Source organism: Bubalus kerabau, chromosome 6 (genome assembly GCF_029407905.1).
Source record: "Bubalus kerabau isolate K-KA32 ecotype Philippines breed swamp buffalo chromosome 6, PCC_UOA_SB_1v2, whole genome shotgun sequence".
Classification (NCBI taxonomy): domain Eukaryota; kingdom Metazoa; phylum Chordata; class Mammalia; order Artiodactyla; family Bovidae; genus Bubalus; species Bubalus kerabau.
Window position 1 is genome coordinate 120,402,225 of NC_073629.1, and position 16,603 is coordinate 120,418,827.

The 16,603-nt window shown below is 66.6% G+C and overlaps 2 protein-coding genes across 3 annotated transcripts; both read left to right on the plus strand.

The window, feature by feature from the left end:
• The first annotated feature begins 396 nt into the window (after positions 1–396).
• DUSP28 (dual specificity phosphatase 28) lies at positions 397–5,740 on the plus strand. 2 transcript variants are annotated; one of them, XM_055586628.1, is made up of 2 exons: positions 397–923; positions 1,086–5,740. In XM_055586628.1, exons 1-2 carry the CDS (start codon positions 526–528, stop codon positions 1,210–1,212), a joined length of 525 nt encoding a protein of 174 aa, XP_055442603.1. In that variant the 5' UTR covers positions 397–525; the 3' UTR covers positions 1,213–5,740. The 2 variants fall into 2 exon arrangements, with proteins under 2 accessions (XP_055442603.1, XP_055442602.1); XM_055586627.1 differs by having other exon boundaries at positions 398–918; positions 1,086–5,739.
• A 45-nt stretch (positions 5,741–5,785) lies between these two features.
• RNPEPL1 (arginyl aminopeptidase like 1) lies at positions 5,786–14,629 on the plus strand. Its single transcript, XM_055586624.1, has 11 exons — positions 5,786–6,469; positions 9,154–9,294; positions 9,731–9,882; positions 10,272–10,388; positions 10,509–10,744; positions 10,933–11,046; positions 11,405–11,517; positions 11,773–11,881; positions 12,926–13,156; positions 13,228–13,370; positions 13,769–14,629. The coding sequence occupies exons 1-11, from the start codon at positions 5,924–5,926 to the stop codon at positions 14,027–14,029; spliced, it is 2,163 nt and encodes a 720-aa protein (XP_055442599.1). The 5' UTR covers positions 5,786–5,923; the 3' UTR covers positions 14,030–14,629.
• The last annotated feature ends 1,974 nt before the right edge of the window (positions 14,630–16,603 follow it).

The window sequence follows — 16,603 nt, forward strand, 5'->3', positions numbered from 1 at the left end:
GAAGGGGCATCTCACCTGGCAAATGCGCTTGTAAGAGAAGTAATGACTGGTCAGTGTCCAGATGAGACTCTGCGACAGGGCCCCTGGCTCAGCGCGTCAGCCACAGCCTGAGAAGCCGGCCGCCCTCTGCCCGGCCCAGCTGGAACCCTCAGGGTTCGCCAGGACCGCTAGGGGGAGGCTCTCAGACCTCGCGCCTCTCAACCAGCCCGGGTCTGGCCTCCTGCACAGGTGAGGGCCCATTTAACCCAGGAACCTGAACCCGCCCACACTTCTGCGGCCAATCAGACTCTCCCGATGATCACGCTAACGGCCGCACCCCCACCGTCAGCCAATCAGAGGAGGCCTCGCCCACTCAGACCTGGCCAGTGAGGCGGTGGCCAGGGCCTGGTGGGCGTGGCCTCTCCCTCACACCCGCCCCGGGGGCCCGCCCCGGGAGGGGGAGAGGCGGCCTAAGGGAGCTGGGGGCGTCGGCCGCACCTGACGACCCAAAGTAAGACACCCGGGCCTGGCGCCCGGGAGCCGGCCATGGACCCGGAACAGGCCGGACAGCGCGCGGACGCCGCGGCGCCCCCGCCGCCTTTCGTGCGCGTCGCCCCCTCGCTCTTCCTCGGGAGCGCGCGCGCCGCGGCCGCGCCGGAGCCGCTGGCGCGCGCGGGCGTCACCCTGTGCGTCAACGTCTCCCGCCAGCAGCCCGGCCCGGGCGCACCCGGCATCGCCGAGCTGCGCGTGCCCGTGTTCGACGACCCGGCGGAGGACCTGCTGGCGCACCTGGAGCCCACCTGCGCCGCCATGGAGGCCGCGGTGCGCGCCGGCGGCGCCTGCCTCGTCTACTGCAAGAACGGCCGCAGCCGCTCGGCCACCGTCTGCACCGCCTACCTGATGCGTCACCGGGGCCTCAGCCTGGAGCGGGCCTTCCGGGTAGGGCGGGACTTCCGGCGGGGAGGGGCGGGACCTTCCGGGAGCGGCGGGCTCCGCCGCCTGGGGAGAGACTTCCGGGTGGGGCGGGGCGCGTCCGTGGGGCGGGGCGTCTGTGGACCTCGCCGCAAGCGCCGCACAGGGGTATACCCGCAACCTCTTCTTCGCAGACTGAAGAGCGCCCGCCCAGTGGCCGAGCCCAACCCAGGCTTCTGGTCCCAGCTCCAGAAGTACGAGGAGGCCCTGCGGTCGCGGTCCCTCCTGCTCAAGGAGCCCTCGGGCCCGAGTGAGCCCTAAGCGGTCAGCCCTGGAGGACGACCAACCAACTCCAAAGCAGGACACTGGGGGGTCTCCTGCATCCTCGGGGTGGGAAGACGTAGTTCATGCACTGACGGGAGGCTGGGCCATCCTCTCCTGCCTCACGTCCCACGGAGTTTTCATTTTCTGTAGCTTCCCAAAGCCCTCTGTCCCCGCTTGATGGTAGCGTAGGGGTATGTCCGCAGAGAACTGGGGAATTGTTCCTCCCCTGGTTCTCAGGTTTACTAGACAGGGCTTGATCAGGAACATCAAAACCACTCAAGAAAACTTAGCCCGAAAAACATTTACTACAGAGAGGTGGAGGGCGGGGAGCCAAGGTCAGGAGATGGGGAAACCACAGGAGTCACGAGGACCTGTCACCTTGACCCTGGCTTCCTTCCACATTCGAGCCTGCCACCAGCTCAGGCCACGGTGGCTTTCCGAAACAGACTCGTAGCTGCTGTGACTCACGGGTGTGGGTTCGAGGCTCTGTGACAGACCGCTCAGCTTGGGCTCCCAGTGTCCACACCCACTTCCTACCTTACTGACCTCCCAGTTTCAGCCAAGGTCAGGCCCAGACCACACTGAGCACCCATGTGTCTGAGCGCGTTAATTACCCTGGTTCAGAGGCACCTCATCTGGGCATGCTACAGCCTGAAGACTATACTAGAAAATTAATCACCCTCAACACTCCTTAAATAAGATAAAGAGGAGAGAGTAAAGGAAAAGACAAAGGGGAGAGAGTAAAGGAAAAAATGGATAATACATGAATTACAGATAATGTAGTCCCTGGTTAACACGTACGAGTGTACACGTAACAAAATAATGGATAAAATACCGCATCTGGTGTTTATCATTTCCCTTGACCTGCAGCCAGGGCCTCAGGCCCTGGTCCTCCTAGTGGGGTGTGTGGAGCCTTCATCCTGAAGGGCCCAGCGTCCTGCCTGCACTGTGCCCTCTGTGATCCCCTGCACAGCCCGGGAGTCCTGAGCGGCATGAGTCCCAGCACAGCAAAGCCCTGCGGCCTCTTCAGAGTCAGGGTCAGGGAGTTTCCTTGAGGTCTAGTAGTTAGGATTTGGTGTTTTCACTGCTGAGGCCTGGGGTCAGTCCCTGGTCGGGGAACTAAGAGCCTGCAAGCCGCATAGCACCACCCCCCAAAAAAAGTGTCAGTCACCAAGCAGAGCAACTCTGATTTGTGCCTTGAGGACCCCCAACTGGCTAAGTGGGGTCTCAGCGTCCTGTCCCAGATGGAAGCATCCCACCTGCAGGTGAAGACCCCTGACCAAGCAGAGCCCAAAGGGTAAAGCTGGGGAGCCTGCACTCCGTGAGTGAAGCCCTGGGGTGGTTGTGAAGGGGGGCCCATCCTCCCCAGCCTTCCTGCTCCTGGTTTGCCAGCACGATGGCCCCTGGCTCAGAGCACACCCCAGCCCCTGCAGGTCAGCACCCAGCCCTGCACAGCGCCATGCATCAGCAGCGCCCATCTCCAAGAGCCACAGCCCTCATCATAACCCGACTTCTGCCACCTTTATGGAGGGCTCGCCAGCTGCCGCCTACTCCCCGCAGGCCCCTCACAGCTCATGTTGCTTTTCCATCTACCTGTAAACAGCTCCTGCCGTTATCTCCACATGGCAGGTGAGGCCACAGTGACTCCATCTGTGGCCTCAGGCACGCTGAGTAGTTTGCCCAGCTGGGAGGTCAGGAGCCAAGACCTGAGCCCAGATCTTTTCCCTGTGTGCTCGTGGTACCCTTGCTGGCATACCCCCTCACCTGCTGACGTGGCCCCAGGTGACATGGGTGCACGGATGTCAGAGCCTGGGCCAGGCCTTGGTCTCCCAGCTCCATTTGGAGAACCGTCCAAGTCTGCCTGCCACCAGAGGCCCAGGGACAGCACAGCTCCCACCTGAGCCCCACGGGCCTCCTGGAAGCCCACCCACCACCGTGTCTGCCCGCTAACAGATGAGGCCAGGGACCTGCTCCCCTCCCGGGGCCTGCACACTCGAACAGGGGCAGCCAGTCTGTGCCCATCAGGAGAAGGCTGGGTGCAGGCGCATCCACCCACCAAGCCAGTCAGGGTTGGACCATTCGCAGGCTGGTGTATGGGGCTTCCCTGGTGGTCCAGTGGTTAAGACTCCACCTTGCAATGCAAGGGGCACTGGTCCAGGGAGATCTCACATCCCTTGGGGCAACAAAGCCCTGCGCCACAAAACTGTGGAGGCCTGCGCTTTACAGCCTCTTCTCCACAAGAGAAGCCTCTGCAGTGAGAAGCCCACGCCAGCATGAGTTTGCAGCAACGGAGGCCCACCATGGTCAAAAAATAAAATAATTAAAAAAAACTAAAAGCTGGTGCATGAAAATTCCTATGGGAGAAACCCCAGCCTCTGGCAGTCCCAACTTCCGGCTCCTCTCCTGTAGGTAGACTAGGGGAGGAGGGTACATTGCACCCACCCTGGAACTCTGTCAGCAAAGCAGCGCCCCCGACCCCCGACACCGAAGGCACCATCCTCCGCAGGACAGGGACGAGGCGGAGAGTGGAGACGACCACTGTGTCCTTCACAGTGCACAGATGCCTCGGTGGACTGCCTGTAGTGCTGCAAAACACATCTGTCTGCTCCTTCAGACTGACTTGTGTTGGGTCCTTATAAAAATGTGGGGTGGAAGGCACAGCCCCGGGAGGAGTGGTAACAGTTCCTCCGGACCTACACGCCTGCACCTACCCCACTGTCCTGTGTACAGGACAGGCCACTGGGAGGTGCCCAGGGCCCTCCAGGAGAGAAGAGACGAGACTCAACCCCTGCTCCCAAAGTCCAGGGCACCAGGAGGGCAAGAAGCCCCCTGAGGTTAACTTAGCCTGTGCAGGGGGCTGGCAGACCTGCCTGCAGGTGCTTAGGGCAGGCCAGCGTGGGTGCCCACACGCAGTCCCTGATGGTCTTCCAGCCCCAGCCCCACTGGCCGGGAGAGGGGAAAGGATGGCTCCGAAAGGCTGGTCATGCCGGGAGTGCCATCTGAAACACTCTGCCCTCGGCCTCCGGGCAGGTGCTGGGCCCCTGAAGGCAGTGAGGACTGATCAGACCCAGGTCTCCCCCGTCTTGAGTCTCGGATGCAGGGCTGAACCCCTTCCTCTAAGTGGCTGGTGAGTTTGTGTCCCCGAGGCTAAAGTGACACACGGGGCAAGCTGAAGAGGTGCCTGGGTGCGGGTGCCGACTCCATGAACGCGGGTCCTCAGCTTGGCCATCCCACCCTGCCCCCCCAGCCCCCAGGGGGGAGGGCAGGCAAAATCACACACATGACAGATGGAGATACTGAGTCCAGAAGGATTAAACACCCTGCAGGCATGCCATCGAGGGCAAGCGCAGCGCGAGTCAGGCCCTAGCTGCGCTGCACAGGCTTGGAGCAGGCAAAGAGGTGGGTGGGGCTCCAGGTCAAAACGGCCCGGCTCCCTGAGGACCTGAATTCTCCCACGATGATAGGAGAACACCTTGGCGGTCCCTCTCGTTCGTGGCTTTGAGACCCACCCAATGCTGGTCTCTGAGCATCCTCGCTGATCTCCAGCCACCTACCTCGGGCCCAAGGCTATGGACAGGCCTGGGCGAGAGTGGAATGACAGGCTGGCCAGGTCTCCTGACTGCCCAGCACTCACCTCCTAAACAGTCATCCTCCAGGGCCCGGACAGCCCTGAAGGGAGCAGAGTTCAGCAGGACTTTCCGTGATGATGAAATACCTGCTCTGTCCAGTATGGTGCTTCTAGCCTGATGCATGCACGCTTGCTCAGTCGTGTCTAACTCTGCAACCCCACGGACTGTCGTCTACCTGGCTCCTCTGTCCATGGGATTCTCCAGGACCAGAACCCTGGAGTAGGTTGTCATTTCCTTCTCCGGGGGATCTTTCCAACCCAGGGATCAAACCTGCATCTCCTGTATTGGGGGGCAGATTCTTTACCACTGAGCCACCGAGGAAGCCCCACTAGCCTGACATGCCCCTCCAAACACACATGGAGACCCTGAAATCGGGTCAGTGCAACTGAGAGCCTGAACTTCTAATTCTATTTAATTTCAATTTAAGAAGCCTCACACATCTGAGGGTACAGCCTCAAGGTTCCAGAGCCACCAGCATGCCCCACATGGCACAAAGCACAGACCACTAGTCTCACAGGGGAGCAGGCCAGGGTGATGGGAATCATTGCATTTTTCTCCAGGCCTGAGGCTCTGGAACGGACGAGTAACACTTCCCTGACACAGGTGTCCCAGCAGCGGGTGACCGAGGAACCTCCAGCGCGCCCGGGTCCCCGCGCCTTCTCCTTCCTCCAGCCCAGTGCCTCGGCCACCTGCACACTGCGGCTGCTCCGACCCCATCCATCGCACCTGGTTCACGGTCGCAGCCCAGCGCACAGCGGCCCCGGGCCCACGGCCCCCAGCCGCGCTCTCAGCCCCTCGGCTCCTCGGTCTCCCCACTCACTGAGCCGCGGGCGCCCCTCGCGCACGGCGCACCCTGCCCCGCGTCCCCCGCGGCCCGGTCTCCCCGCGCACAGCGCCCCCGGCGGCGGCGGCCGAGCGGAGCCGGAGCGGGGCGGCGCACGGCGCGGGGCCGGGCCGGGCGGCTCCCGGCGCGACTTCCTGTTGTGCCCGCGCCCCGCCGCCCGGCGCCCGGCGCCCCTCGCCCGCTCCCCGCGGCCCCGGGCGGCCGCCGCCCATGGATTTCACCTAGCGCGGCGGCCATGGCGGCGCAGTGCTGCTGCCGCAAGGCGCCCGGCGCCGAGGCCGCGCCCGCCCGCCCGCCGCCCGAGCCGCCGCCCGCCCTGGACGTGGCCTCGGCCTCCAGCGCGCAGCTCTTCCGCCTCCGCCACCTGCAGCTGGGCCTGGAGCTGCGGCCCGAGGCGCGCGAGCTGGCCGGCTGCCTGGTGCTCGAGCTGTGCGCGCGGCGGCCCGCGCCCCGCGCGCTCGTGCTCGACGCGCACCCGGCCCTGCGCCTGCACTCGGCCGCCTTCCGCCGCGCCCCCGCCGCCGCCGCCGCCGCCGCCGCCACCGCCGAGCCGCCCTGCGCCTTCGCCTTCGCTGCCCCCGGGCCGGGACCCGCACCGCCGCCGCCGCTGCCCGCCTTCTGCGAGGCGCCCGGCGCGGAGCCCGCCTGCTGCCCGCTGGCCTTCAGGGTGGACCCGTTCACCGACTATGGCTCCTCGCTCACCGTCACGCTGCCCCCTGAGCTGCAGGCGCACCAGCCCTTCCAGGTCATCCTGCGCTACACCTCGACCGACGCCCCCGCCGTGAGTCCTGCTTCCGGGCGGCCTCTCCCCGTGCTGCCGGCCTAGGGGGTTGTTCTTGGGGGCGCTGCGCCCGCGACACCTGCAGAGGGAGGCCAGCCCGGCTCTCCCCGAGCCGTCCCCGGAGTCCTGTCCAGGCGCCGGCGGGGCTTCCCAGCTGGTGCCAGGGGAGCCCTTAGGAGCCCTGGACCGAGTGAGCCCCCGGGTTCTGGTCCCGGGGACAGAGGACTGTGTACCACCAGGGAAGCCTCTCCCTTCAGCTGTGCAGGGACGGGTCCCTGCCTGGAGACAGGGGCAGCTTCTGGTGAGCACATGCCAAGCTATGCATCTGCCGGAGCCTGGCACTGCAACCAAGGGCCTCCGTGTGACCCAGTCTTCAGAGGACTGTTCCCTGGGGGTGGCAAGAGGGACAGACTTGCCAGAGTGGGAGACCGAGGGGCCTGGATCGGCTCTCATGCTTCAGCCGCAGGGGACTGGTGGGTGCTCCGGCAGGTTGGCCCATGTCCCCAGCGCAGACACGCACAGGCTCTGCGGGGCTTTGGACATGGTGCGCCCTCCGCCCAGGGGCTCGACGGGAAGGCTGGGCAGCCCAGACAGCACCCTTCCACCGCAGGGGCACTTTTAGGACGGAGCATGGGGCTTCCTGGGTCCCTGTGTGGACCACACATTTGTGACAGTAACCCCCCAACACACGACGTTCAAGTAGCTCTGGGAGGCCCCAGGAGGTGCCATCCGTCACTGCCGTGGCATGTGAATAGACAGGATGACGAAAAGGCATCAGGCCAGGAGCCATCAAGGAGAAATCTGGAAGAGCCTAGGCCAGACACACACCTGCGGGCTTCCTGCATGACTCCCAGGAGCCCCCAGCTGCCACCTCACCCCTTTGTGAGCTTCTGCAGATGTGCCAGCCTGGCCTTGCCCTGCTCGCCTGGCCCCTGCTGCCTGTCGGCCTGGCCCCTGCTGTCTGCCAGCCTGGCCCTTGCCCTGCCGGTCTGGCTTCTGCCCTGCCTGCCTGGCCCTTGCCTTGCCCACCAGGCTCCTGCTGTCTGCCAGCCTGGCCTCTGCCCTGCCTGCCTGGCCCCTGCTGTCTGCCAGCCTGGCCCTTGCCCTGCCTGTCTGGCTTCTGACCTGCCTGCCTGGACCTTGCCCTGCCCACCAGGACCCTGCTGTCCGCCAGCCTGGCCCCTGCCCTGCCCGCCTGGCCCCTGCCCTGTCGGCCTGGCCCCTGCCCTGCCCACCTGGCCACTGCTGCCTGTCAGCCTGGCCCTGCCCTGCCTGCCTGGCCCCTGCTGTCTGCCCTCCTGGCCCCTGCCCTGCCCGCCTGGCCCCTGCTGCCTATCAGCCTGGCCCCTGCCCTGCCCGCCTGGCCCACGCTGCCTGTCGGCCTGGCCCCTGCCCTGCTTGCCTGGCCCCTGTTGTCTGCCGGCCTGGCCCTTGCCCTGCCTGTCTGGCTTCTGCCCTGCCTGCCTGGCCCTTGCCCTGCTCACCAGGACCCTGCCCTGCCCACCAGGCCCCTGCCCTGCCCACCTGGCCCCTGCTGTCTGCCAGCCTGGCCCGTGCCTTGCCCGCCAGGCCCCTGCTGCCTGCCAGGGGCCTTCTGGGGCTCTGACAGCTGGTGGGCATGGCTCCCTTCACAGCCGTGAAAACAGAGGCTATGGTTCTCCCTGACCTTGGAGCCCATGTGTTTGGTCCACTTAAGACCAGCAGAGTGGTCGGAGAGTGGTGGGACCAGGGCCCACAGCAGGCTAGCCTGCTGGCCTGACCCTGTCCCCAGCAGCCTGACCAAGGGGGCCTGTCCCCAGCGTGAGCCAGGGGCCGCTTGTCCCAGGACCTGGGGGTGGAGGTTGGGGGTGAAATGCAGGTTCCTAGGTCCCAGCACTCTGTGGTCAGACCCAGGAGTTTGCATTTTTGAACAGTCTCCCCAGACAGGCCTTCCAAACATCTGGGGCAGCCCTAGGGGTCAGCAGAAAAGGAAGATACTGTCGCAGGCTCTGCATGGGCAGAGAACAGAGACATAGAGGCCAAAAAGAAGTTTTGTAGAAGCCCATGAAGGCTGACGGGGGCCTGGCTGGTCTGCAGGAACAGGATAGGCAGCCCTGCAGGCCCGGACATCTGCTAGGATCTGGGGTCCCCCACCCCTGGGGTCTCGGCACGGACAGCCCCCAGCAGTGGTCCTGGGTCTGGGGTCCCCCACCCCTGGGGTCTGAGCACGGACAGCCCCCAGTGGCGGTCCTGGGTCTGGGGTCCCGAGCGGCAAGCAGCTGTGGCTGCCGTCCTCGGGCCTGTCGCTTGCAGGGGGCTGGGGGCCCTCCATCACTGCCCTGGGGGAACCTGTATGCGCTTGGTCACTGAAGACCCGTCCAGTTGGCCTCAGCGACCACATTGTCCCAGCAGAGGGAATGTGGGGGACAGATTCGGGACCCCACAAAGTGGCTGCAGTTGGGTTGGGGAGGCCCCCGGCCTCCATCCGCCCTTCCTGGAGACATCAGGATGCTTGGTGGTGTTAAGGGGAGCGCTGAGCTGGCCTGAGCAGGCTGGGGGCAGTGGTGGGCCAGAGTGCCTGAGGGATGGCTCCCTGGCGGGGCGGGGCCATCGGCCTGTGGCTCTGGTCTCCAGGAGGGCTCGGCCCGCTGTCCCAGGGAGGGCTCCCTGGCCGGAGCTGACCCCTTGCCCACCACCTGCTGCAGATCTGGTGGCTGGACCCAGAGCTGACCTACGGCAGCGCCAAGCCCTTCGTGTTCACCCAGGGCCACTCCGTCTGCAACCGCTCCTTCTTCCCGTGCTTCGACACGCCCGCGGTCAAGTGCACCTACTCGGCTGTGGTCAAGGTCAGCGCCCGGCAGCACGCCCTGCCCCCCAGCTGCCACCCGGACCACCGTATGAGAAGGCGCGCACCCTGCCCGCGTCAGGGTCCTAGACCTGCCCTGAGCCCCGGGACACCGATGCAGGGACGGGGCACGCAGAGCGGCTGGGTCCCAAGGCTCCTGGCAGCCCCCCAGCCCCACCTCTACTCCCAACTGGGATGAGAGGTGTGCGGGCCAGGAGCTGGGGGCTCCCGGAACGGTGTGGGGGGTCCCTGACAGAGACGGGAGGGTCCCTAGCGGTATGGCTGCCTGACCCAGGTGGTGGGGCTTCTCGCAGGACATGGGGCTTGCCGACCGGGCTGTGGGGTCCCCACCGGGGACACGGGATGGTCCTGATGGGGGCGTGGGGCTTCCCGTGGGGGACACGCTGTCTTAATGGGCGGGGCCTCCTGGGACGCAGGCCCCGTCGGGGGTACAGGTCCTGATGAGCGCCACGCAGAGCACGTACGTGGAGGAGGAGGGTGTCTACCGCTTCCACATGGAGCACCCCGTGCCCGCCTACCTCGTGGCCCTTGTGGCCGGGGACCTCCAGCCCGCAGACATCGGGCCCAGGTAGGCCTGCCTTTTGCTTGCTGCCCGGAGTCCAGGCTCAGGAGACGCTGTCAGGGCCCGGCATGCGGCCTGCCTCCGTGGACGCCCTGTGTGGCCCCGCGCGGTGGGGCCAGCCCTGCCCCTGCCTAACTGTCACTGCCCAGGGGCCGTCCTCCCCCAGCTGCTCGCACCCCGGCGCCCTGTGCCGGTCCTTCTGGGCGGTGCCTCTGCAGGCACACCCGCCGTACTCTGAGACGGCGTGTGGAGCCAAGGGCCTGTGGGGTGGGCGGCAGGCGGGGCTGGGCGTAGGCAGGCGGCCTTCACGCCCAGAATCAGAGGGAAGGCCCGGTGGAGGGCGCGGGCTGGGGCTGGGCGGGCCCCGCCCACGCCCACCGTCTGCCCCGTTGCAGGAGCCGCGTGTGGGCCGAGCCGTGTCTCCTGCCCACGGCCACCAGCAAGCTGTCGGGCGCGGTAGAGCAGTGGCTGAGCGCGGCCGAGCGTCTCTACGGGCCCTACCTGTGGGGCAGGTACGTCTGCTAGCCTGGCCGGCCACGAGAGGGGTCAGAGGGCATGTGCACCCCCCCAGCCCGCCGAGAAGCGGCAGGAGGCAAGGCTCACCCGCGGCCCCCCACCCCGGCGCCCCGCAGGTATGACATCGTCTTCCTGCCCCCGTCCTTCCCCATCGTGGCCATGGAGAACCCCTGCCTCACCTTCATCATCTCCTCCATCCTGGAGAGCGACGAGTTCCTGGTCATCGACGTCATCCACGAGGTGGCCCACAGCTGGTTTGGGAACGCCGTCACCAACGCCACTTGGGAGGAGATGTGGCTGAGCGAGGGCCTGGCCACCTACGCCCAGCGGCGCATCACCACCGAGACCCACGGTGCGCCAGGCAGGGCGGGACGCGTGGTGCCCGCGCCAGGGAGGGCCGGTGGGGGCGGGCACCGTGCTCGGGGCTGGTCCCAGGCTGCGGTCCCCGCTCCACGTGTGTGTGTGTGTCCCGTGAGGGCAGCTCGGTGGGGCCCAGGGCGGGGAGCAGCCAAGGCAGCGGCCTCGATCCTGCCCGTCCAGGTGCGGCCTTTACCTGTCTGGAGACAGCCTTCCGCCTGGACGCCCTGCACAGGCAGATGAAGCTTCTCGGAGAGGACAGCCCAGTCAGCAAGCTGCAGGTCAAGCTGGAGCCAGGTACCTGCTCCTGCCCGGCCCTGCGCACGTCACCTGCAGACGTCAGGCCCCCCTGCCAGGCGGGGCCTGCGTCCCCACGAGGCTTCTCTGTGGAGGCCGGGCCAGGGGGCTTCCCTCCACAGCCTGTGCCGCCTGTCACGGGCACTGAGCACCCATCTCCCCAGTGTGTGACCCGAGGTCTCCACCGAGGGCCCCCGAACAGGGCAGGCCCCCCACGCACACACTCTCGGAGCATCTGGACGTGAACGGCGGGGCCCTCAGTGCCCCCTGCCCTGCAGCGCCCCACCGCCATCCCGCCCCCACCCCTGGGGGCCTGGGCGGCTCAGGGCGCCTCCCAGAGCCACGGTTTCCCTCGCAGGTGTGAACCCCAGCCACCTGATGAACCTGTTCACCTACGAGAAGGGCTACTGCTTCGTGTACTACCTGTCCCAGCTCTGCGGGGACCCCCAGCGCTTTGACGACTTCCTCCGAGTGAGCAGCCCGCTCCCGGGGGTCGGGGTGGGGACCGTGAGCGGGGTTGTCACCGGGCTCCTGGCTCTCCCACCTCCCAGCCTCGGCTGCCTGGCAGGCCCCTGTGGCAGCCGTGGGCGCCCCTGCGCCCGCCCTGGCCCTGCCTACTGCTGCTCAGACCCCTGGGTGCTGGGCGCTTTCCCGTGGTGTGTGCCTGGCTCGGGGGAGAGGGGGACAGTGGTGCACCCGGGCCTGCTGAGTCTGCTCTGCCCGCAGGCCTATGTGGAGAAGTACAAATTCACCAGCGTGGTGGCCCAGGACCTGCTGGACTCCTTCCTGGCCTTCTTCCCAGAGCTGAAGGAGCAGAGCGTGGACTGCCGGGCAGGTAAGGCCCCCCCCCGGCCGTGCATCCACACCGGCCCAGCCTCAGCCTGTCGGGTGCGGGGGTATAACGGGGCCTGGGGGCTGTGTCTGGCCAGCAGCCGCCGTCACTCGTTGGTGTGGAACTCAGGCTGGACCAGGTGGAAGGAAGAGAGGAGAGTGCGATTCCCGGCCCGGAGCGGCCCCAGGGGCTTCCTGGAGTAGGTGGCAATTAGTCTAGGTGGCTCAGTGGGTAAAGAATGCCTGCAACATGGAAGACACAGGAGACTCCGGGTCGAGAAGATCCCCTGGAGGAGGGTCCTGCACCCCACTCCAGTGTTCTTGCCTGGAGAACTCCACAGATAGAGGAGCCTGGCGGGCTACAGTCCGTGGGGTTGCACAGGGTCAGACACAGCTGAGTGATTGAGCACCCATACATGCGGAGCTGAGTAGGCAGTTCCAGAAAGAGCCCTGGAAACTGCACAGCGGGCTTGGGGCAGGATCCAGGAGCAGAGGGAAGTTTGCCTCAGAGCAGGCTGAAGGCAGCCAGCTTGTTCACAAGGGTGACCCCGGTCCAAGGGCTTAGGCCAAAGCAGAGAAGGGTCTGCCGTCTCAAGGGGAGTCAGCGTTCGTGGTAGCGCAGTGAGGTGTGGGCCGGGGACCTTGTGTTGGGGAAGGTTTGGGAAGTGCTCCAAGGGTCTGGGGGGCAGGGATGGCAGGACTTGCCCCCATAGCTGCCCAGGCTCCAGGGCTCCAAAGCAGGAATAGCCTTCTCCCAGGGCGGTGCTCCCCACCCCACGCCTCCACCTGTGGGCTCGCAGCATCTCACTGTTTCTGCCCGGGAGGCGCGGGTGGGCAGGGGATTCCTGGCCACTGGCTCCAGTGCTCTGTGCCCCCTTCCCGGAAGCCACCATGGCCTGCAGGGTCTGCAGCCGACTCCTGCCTCCCCAGGCCACCCCTGCCCTTGGGGCTTCCAGACCCTGGCAGGGTGTCCCTCAGGCACACCCTCGGGGTCTGCAGTCTCCCGGGCATGCCTGCTCGGGAATCCAGGAGGGCGTCTGTCCTGCAGGGCTGGAGTTCGAGCGCTGGCTGAATGCCACGGGCCCCCCGCTGGCCGAGCCGGACCTGTCTCAGGGATCCAGCCTGACTCGGCCCGTGGAAGCCCTCTTCCAGCTGTGGACCGCCGAGCCCCTGGACCAGGCGGCCGCCTCCGCCAGCGCCATCGACATTTCCAAGTGGAGGACCTTCCAGACGGCGCTCTTCCTGGACCGGCTGCTGGACGGGTCCCCACTGCCCCAGGGTGAGTGCCACACGCCGAGGTGGGAGGAGGAAGTGGTGGTCACCGGCCCTGACCTGCTGTGGCCCCAACAGAGGTGGTGATGAGCCTGTCCAAGTGCTACTCGTCACTGCTGGACTCCATGAACGCCGAGATCCGCATCCGCTGGCTGCAGATCGTGGTCCGCAATGACTACTACCCCGACCTCCACAGGGTCCGGCGCTTTCTGGAGAGCCAGGTGCGGCCACACAGGCCTGCCTTCACCCCCACCCGGCCACTCAGGCTGGCGACCCCTGCCCTCCCCCCACCCGGCCACTCAGGCTGGGCGACCCCTGCCCTCCGCTGACCCGGCCACTCAGGCTGGGTGGCCCAGAGAATGGGGTGGGGGCCTAGACCCCAGCAGACCTCAGGGAGGTTGTGCCCAAGGCCAGTGGTCAAGCCGGGAGCAGAGTCTTGGGGTCTGACCGCGGGGCGTGCACTCTGGGGCCGTCTGAGCTCCTTAAGGCCTAAGGGTCACTGGATCCCCAGGCCTGCGCCCTGGCAGGGCCCCTGCAGACCAAGTCTCCTGGGGAGGGGAGGGGAGGACGTGGGGGCCGGGGGAGGGGAGGGCGCCCCGTGACCAGCGGCCACCCACAGATGTCGCGCATGTACACCATCCCGCTGTACGAGGACCTGTGCACCGGCGCCCTCAAGTCCTTCGCCCTGGAGGTCTTCTACCAGACGCAGGGCCGGCTGCACCCCAACCTGCGGCGGACCATCCAGCAGATCCTGTCACAGGGCCTGGGCCCCGGCGCGGAGCCAGGCGGGGCCACGGCGGACTCGGAGCCAGGCCTGCTGCTCGGGGATGAGGCCCCGAGCAGCGCCATCTCTCTCAGGGACGTCAACGTGTCTGCCTAGCGCTCGCCTCCCAGACACCACGATTGTGCCTTCTGGGCCCCAGGCCTGGCTGGGGGGGCTCTGCTGGGGCCTCTCCAGGGCCGACCGAGGCCTGTGGACCCGTCCCCCCACCCCCACCCCCCAAGCGCTCTTGCACTGCGGGCCCTCCTGTCTCAACACTGACTGCCAGGCGCTGCCCTGGGTCGACGGCGACCGCCACACTGTGCCTTCTGCCTGCCGGGAGGGCCTGGGCTGCCGCGCCCGCCCCGCACGCCTGCCTCCACAGAGCCCTGGACCCCCGCCCCCCGCCCCCGGGGCCGGCAGCCTCCCTCGGTCCCTGCCTGAGGGACGAGGACACAGACATGCCCACGCTCTCCCCATGGGGGACAGGGTGCCGCAGAGACGGTGGATGTCCCTGGGGAGGGGGCCCGGAAAGCCTTAGCTCCTCAGGGAACTCAGGGTCCCAGGCCCGGGGGCCAGCGCAGCAATAACACGCAGGAAGGCGGGTGGCACTGGTGCTGATTCTAGGCCCAGCCTGCTGCGAGAGGCCCGGGGAGCCCCTGGGGGTCCTCCGCTCGGGGTCACCGCGATTGTCCCATTAAACCTCCACTCTGCAGACTGCCTCCCGGCCTGTCTGTCCCGGCTCCTGTCCTGCACAGCTGCCCAGCAGCCGTGGCGTGGGGTCTGGAACTGGTCACAGCCCTGTCCTCTGACCCAGGCTTCCAGCCAGAGGCGGGGGCTCTCGCCTGCATCCGGCCCCTCCGGACCGTCCTGCTCTGCACTAGGAGGCCCCACATCCTGCCCTGCAGCCCACCAGGGTCCAAGCACCAGCCACCGGCTGCCCCCGACGTCTCCAGCCCCTCTGCCACCCCCAGGATCCCCAAACACCAAAGCCAGGGGCACTTGTCAGCACCCCCGCTGTGGGCCTTTCTCCCAAACTGGAGTAAAGGGAGAGGTGAGCGGCGGGCCTGAGTGTGACCTGGGAGGATGGAGTGGAGGGGATGCGGCCCTCGCTGGCCCAGGGGAAGGTGGGGCTGGCCTCCCTGGGGGCATGGCCCCAGAGCATGGCCAAGCTGGGGTGCCGGGAGCAGCGTACCGCAGTGACCAGGGTAGCATCCGGGCCCCCTCCTCCTGCCCGCCCACGGGGCTAGGCTCCTGGGGCGGCGCCTCTGCTGTGGGTCCACTCAGTGCTGCAGAGTCTCCCCCAGGATCACACGCGCGGACTCGAGTGACCTGTTAGCTGGCCCACTGGCGAGACCCGGTCACAGAGCCACCCCGTTCCCAAGGGGCCGAGGCGCTGGAGGACGGGGGGTGGTGGGGCCGCCGCGTCGAGCCACCAGGTCGCGAGAGCCCCAGTGACTTCCTCCCTGCCACACCCCCCACCCCCTGGGAGCCGACCCAACCCCACCCAGGCGTGGCCCTGGCTCTCAGGGGCTGTCCTAGCACCATGGCCGGGTGTGGCTCCTCTGAGCGCAGACACTTGGAGTGGGAGGGCCAGTCCCCCGCCGTGGCGAGCAGGGAGCCCTGTGCGGGGGCAGCAGGGGCCCAGCTCTGCCTGCAGCAGTGCTGCAGCCCGTGGGCCTGGCCCCCAAGTCCTGGGCTCTCCGCAGCCCTCGGCTGTGCCCCGGGAAGGGCCCGTCCTCCCGTCTTCTGGCCAAGCCCTCCATGGGGCTGACTGCTTCCTTAGCCTCCTCCCTGCCATGGCTGTTCTCAGGTCTCCAGTCACACTCTTTAGTCCTAGGCTCTTGGTTTCTTTGGCAATTCAGCCCTCAAAAGCTCTGTGGTCCCCCGAGGTCCCAATCCCAGCTCGGCAGGCGGGGGCCACATTTCGCCCCCCACGGCCCCATCTGACATTGGGAGGCTCAGAGGCAAGCCCACGGCCTCCCTGGGGTGACCCCCACAGCGCGGCGGCATCCTCACCACTGTCTATCCTGGCTCTAACCTCCCCTCCGGGACATTCCTGCCTTTCTCCATTCCTTTTCCTCCCAGCTTTTGCAAACCCAGGAATGTTTTCCTCAGCCCAATTTCTCCCACGTGGTATCTTGCCAAACGCAGCCTGTGACCCACGCATGCTGCCAAGGTTTCCCAACCCCTTCCACCAGATCTGCGAGTTATTCTGGACGTCATTTGCCCCGTGAGTCATCACGGTTGAGTCTTAACAGATGTTTCGCGGCTGCATACCACGGCCTCCAGTGATATGGGGCCCCTGCCAGCACCCCCCCACCCCACCACAGGCCCATGTCCTGTGTCCTGACAGCCACTCGTCTCTTCTGGGGCCGATGTCTGAGCCTCGGCAACACATGAAAACACTCTTAATGTGCCGGCGTTTTAAACAGCGAAGGTTTATTTCTCACTTGTGGCACGGGTCCACTTCAGGCCAGGTGGTGGGGGGTGGGCTTCCCGTCACTGGTTCCCCAGGGCCCCTGGCTGATGGACAAGAGCATCTCGGCAGAGATAAGGGGGGTGTGGGGGGGCTCAGACGGCAATCGGACTCTGGGGTCACGTGCCACATCTGTCCACGGCATTCACACTGACCCTACACGGCCACTCCCACCAGGCGCGTGGAGGTGGGGGGTTTCCACCAGCGGCAGTAAT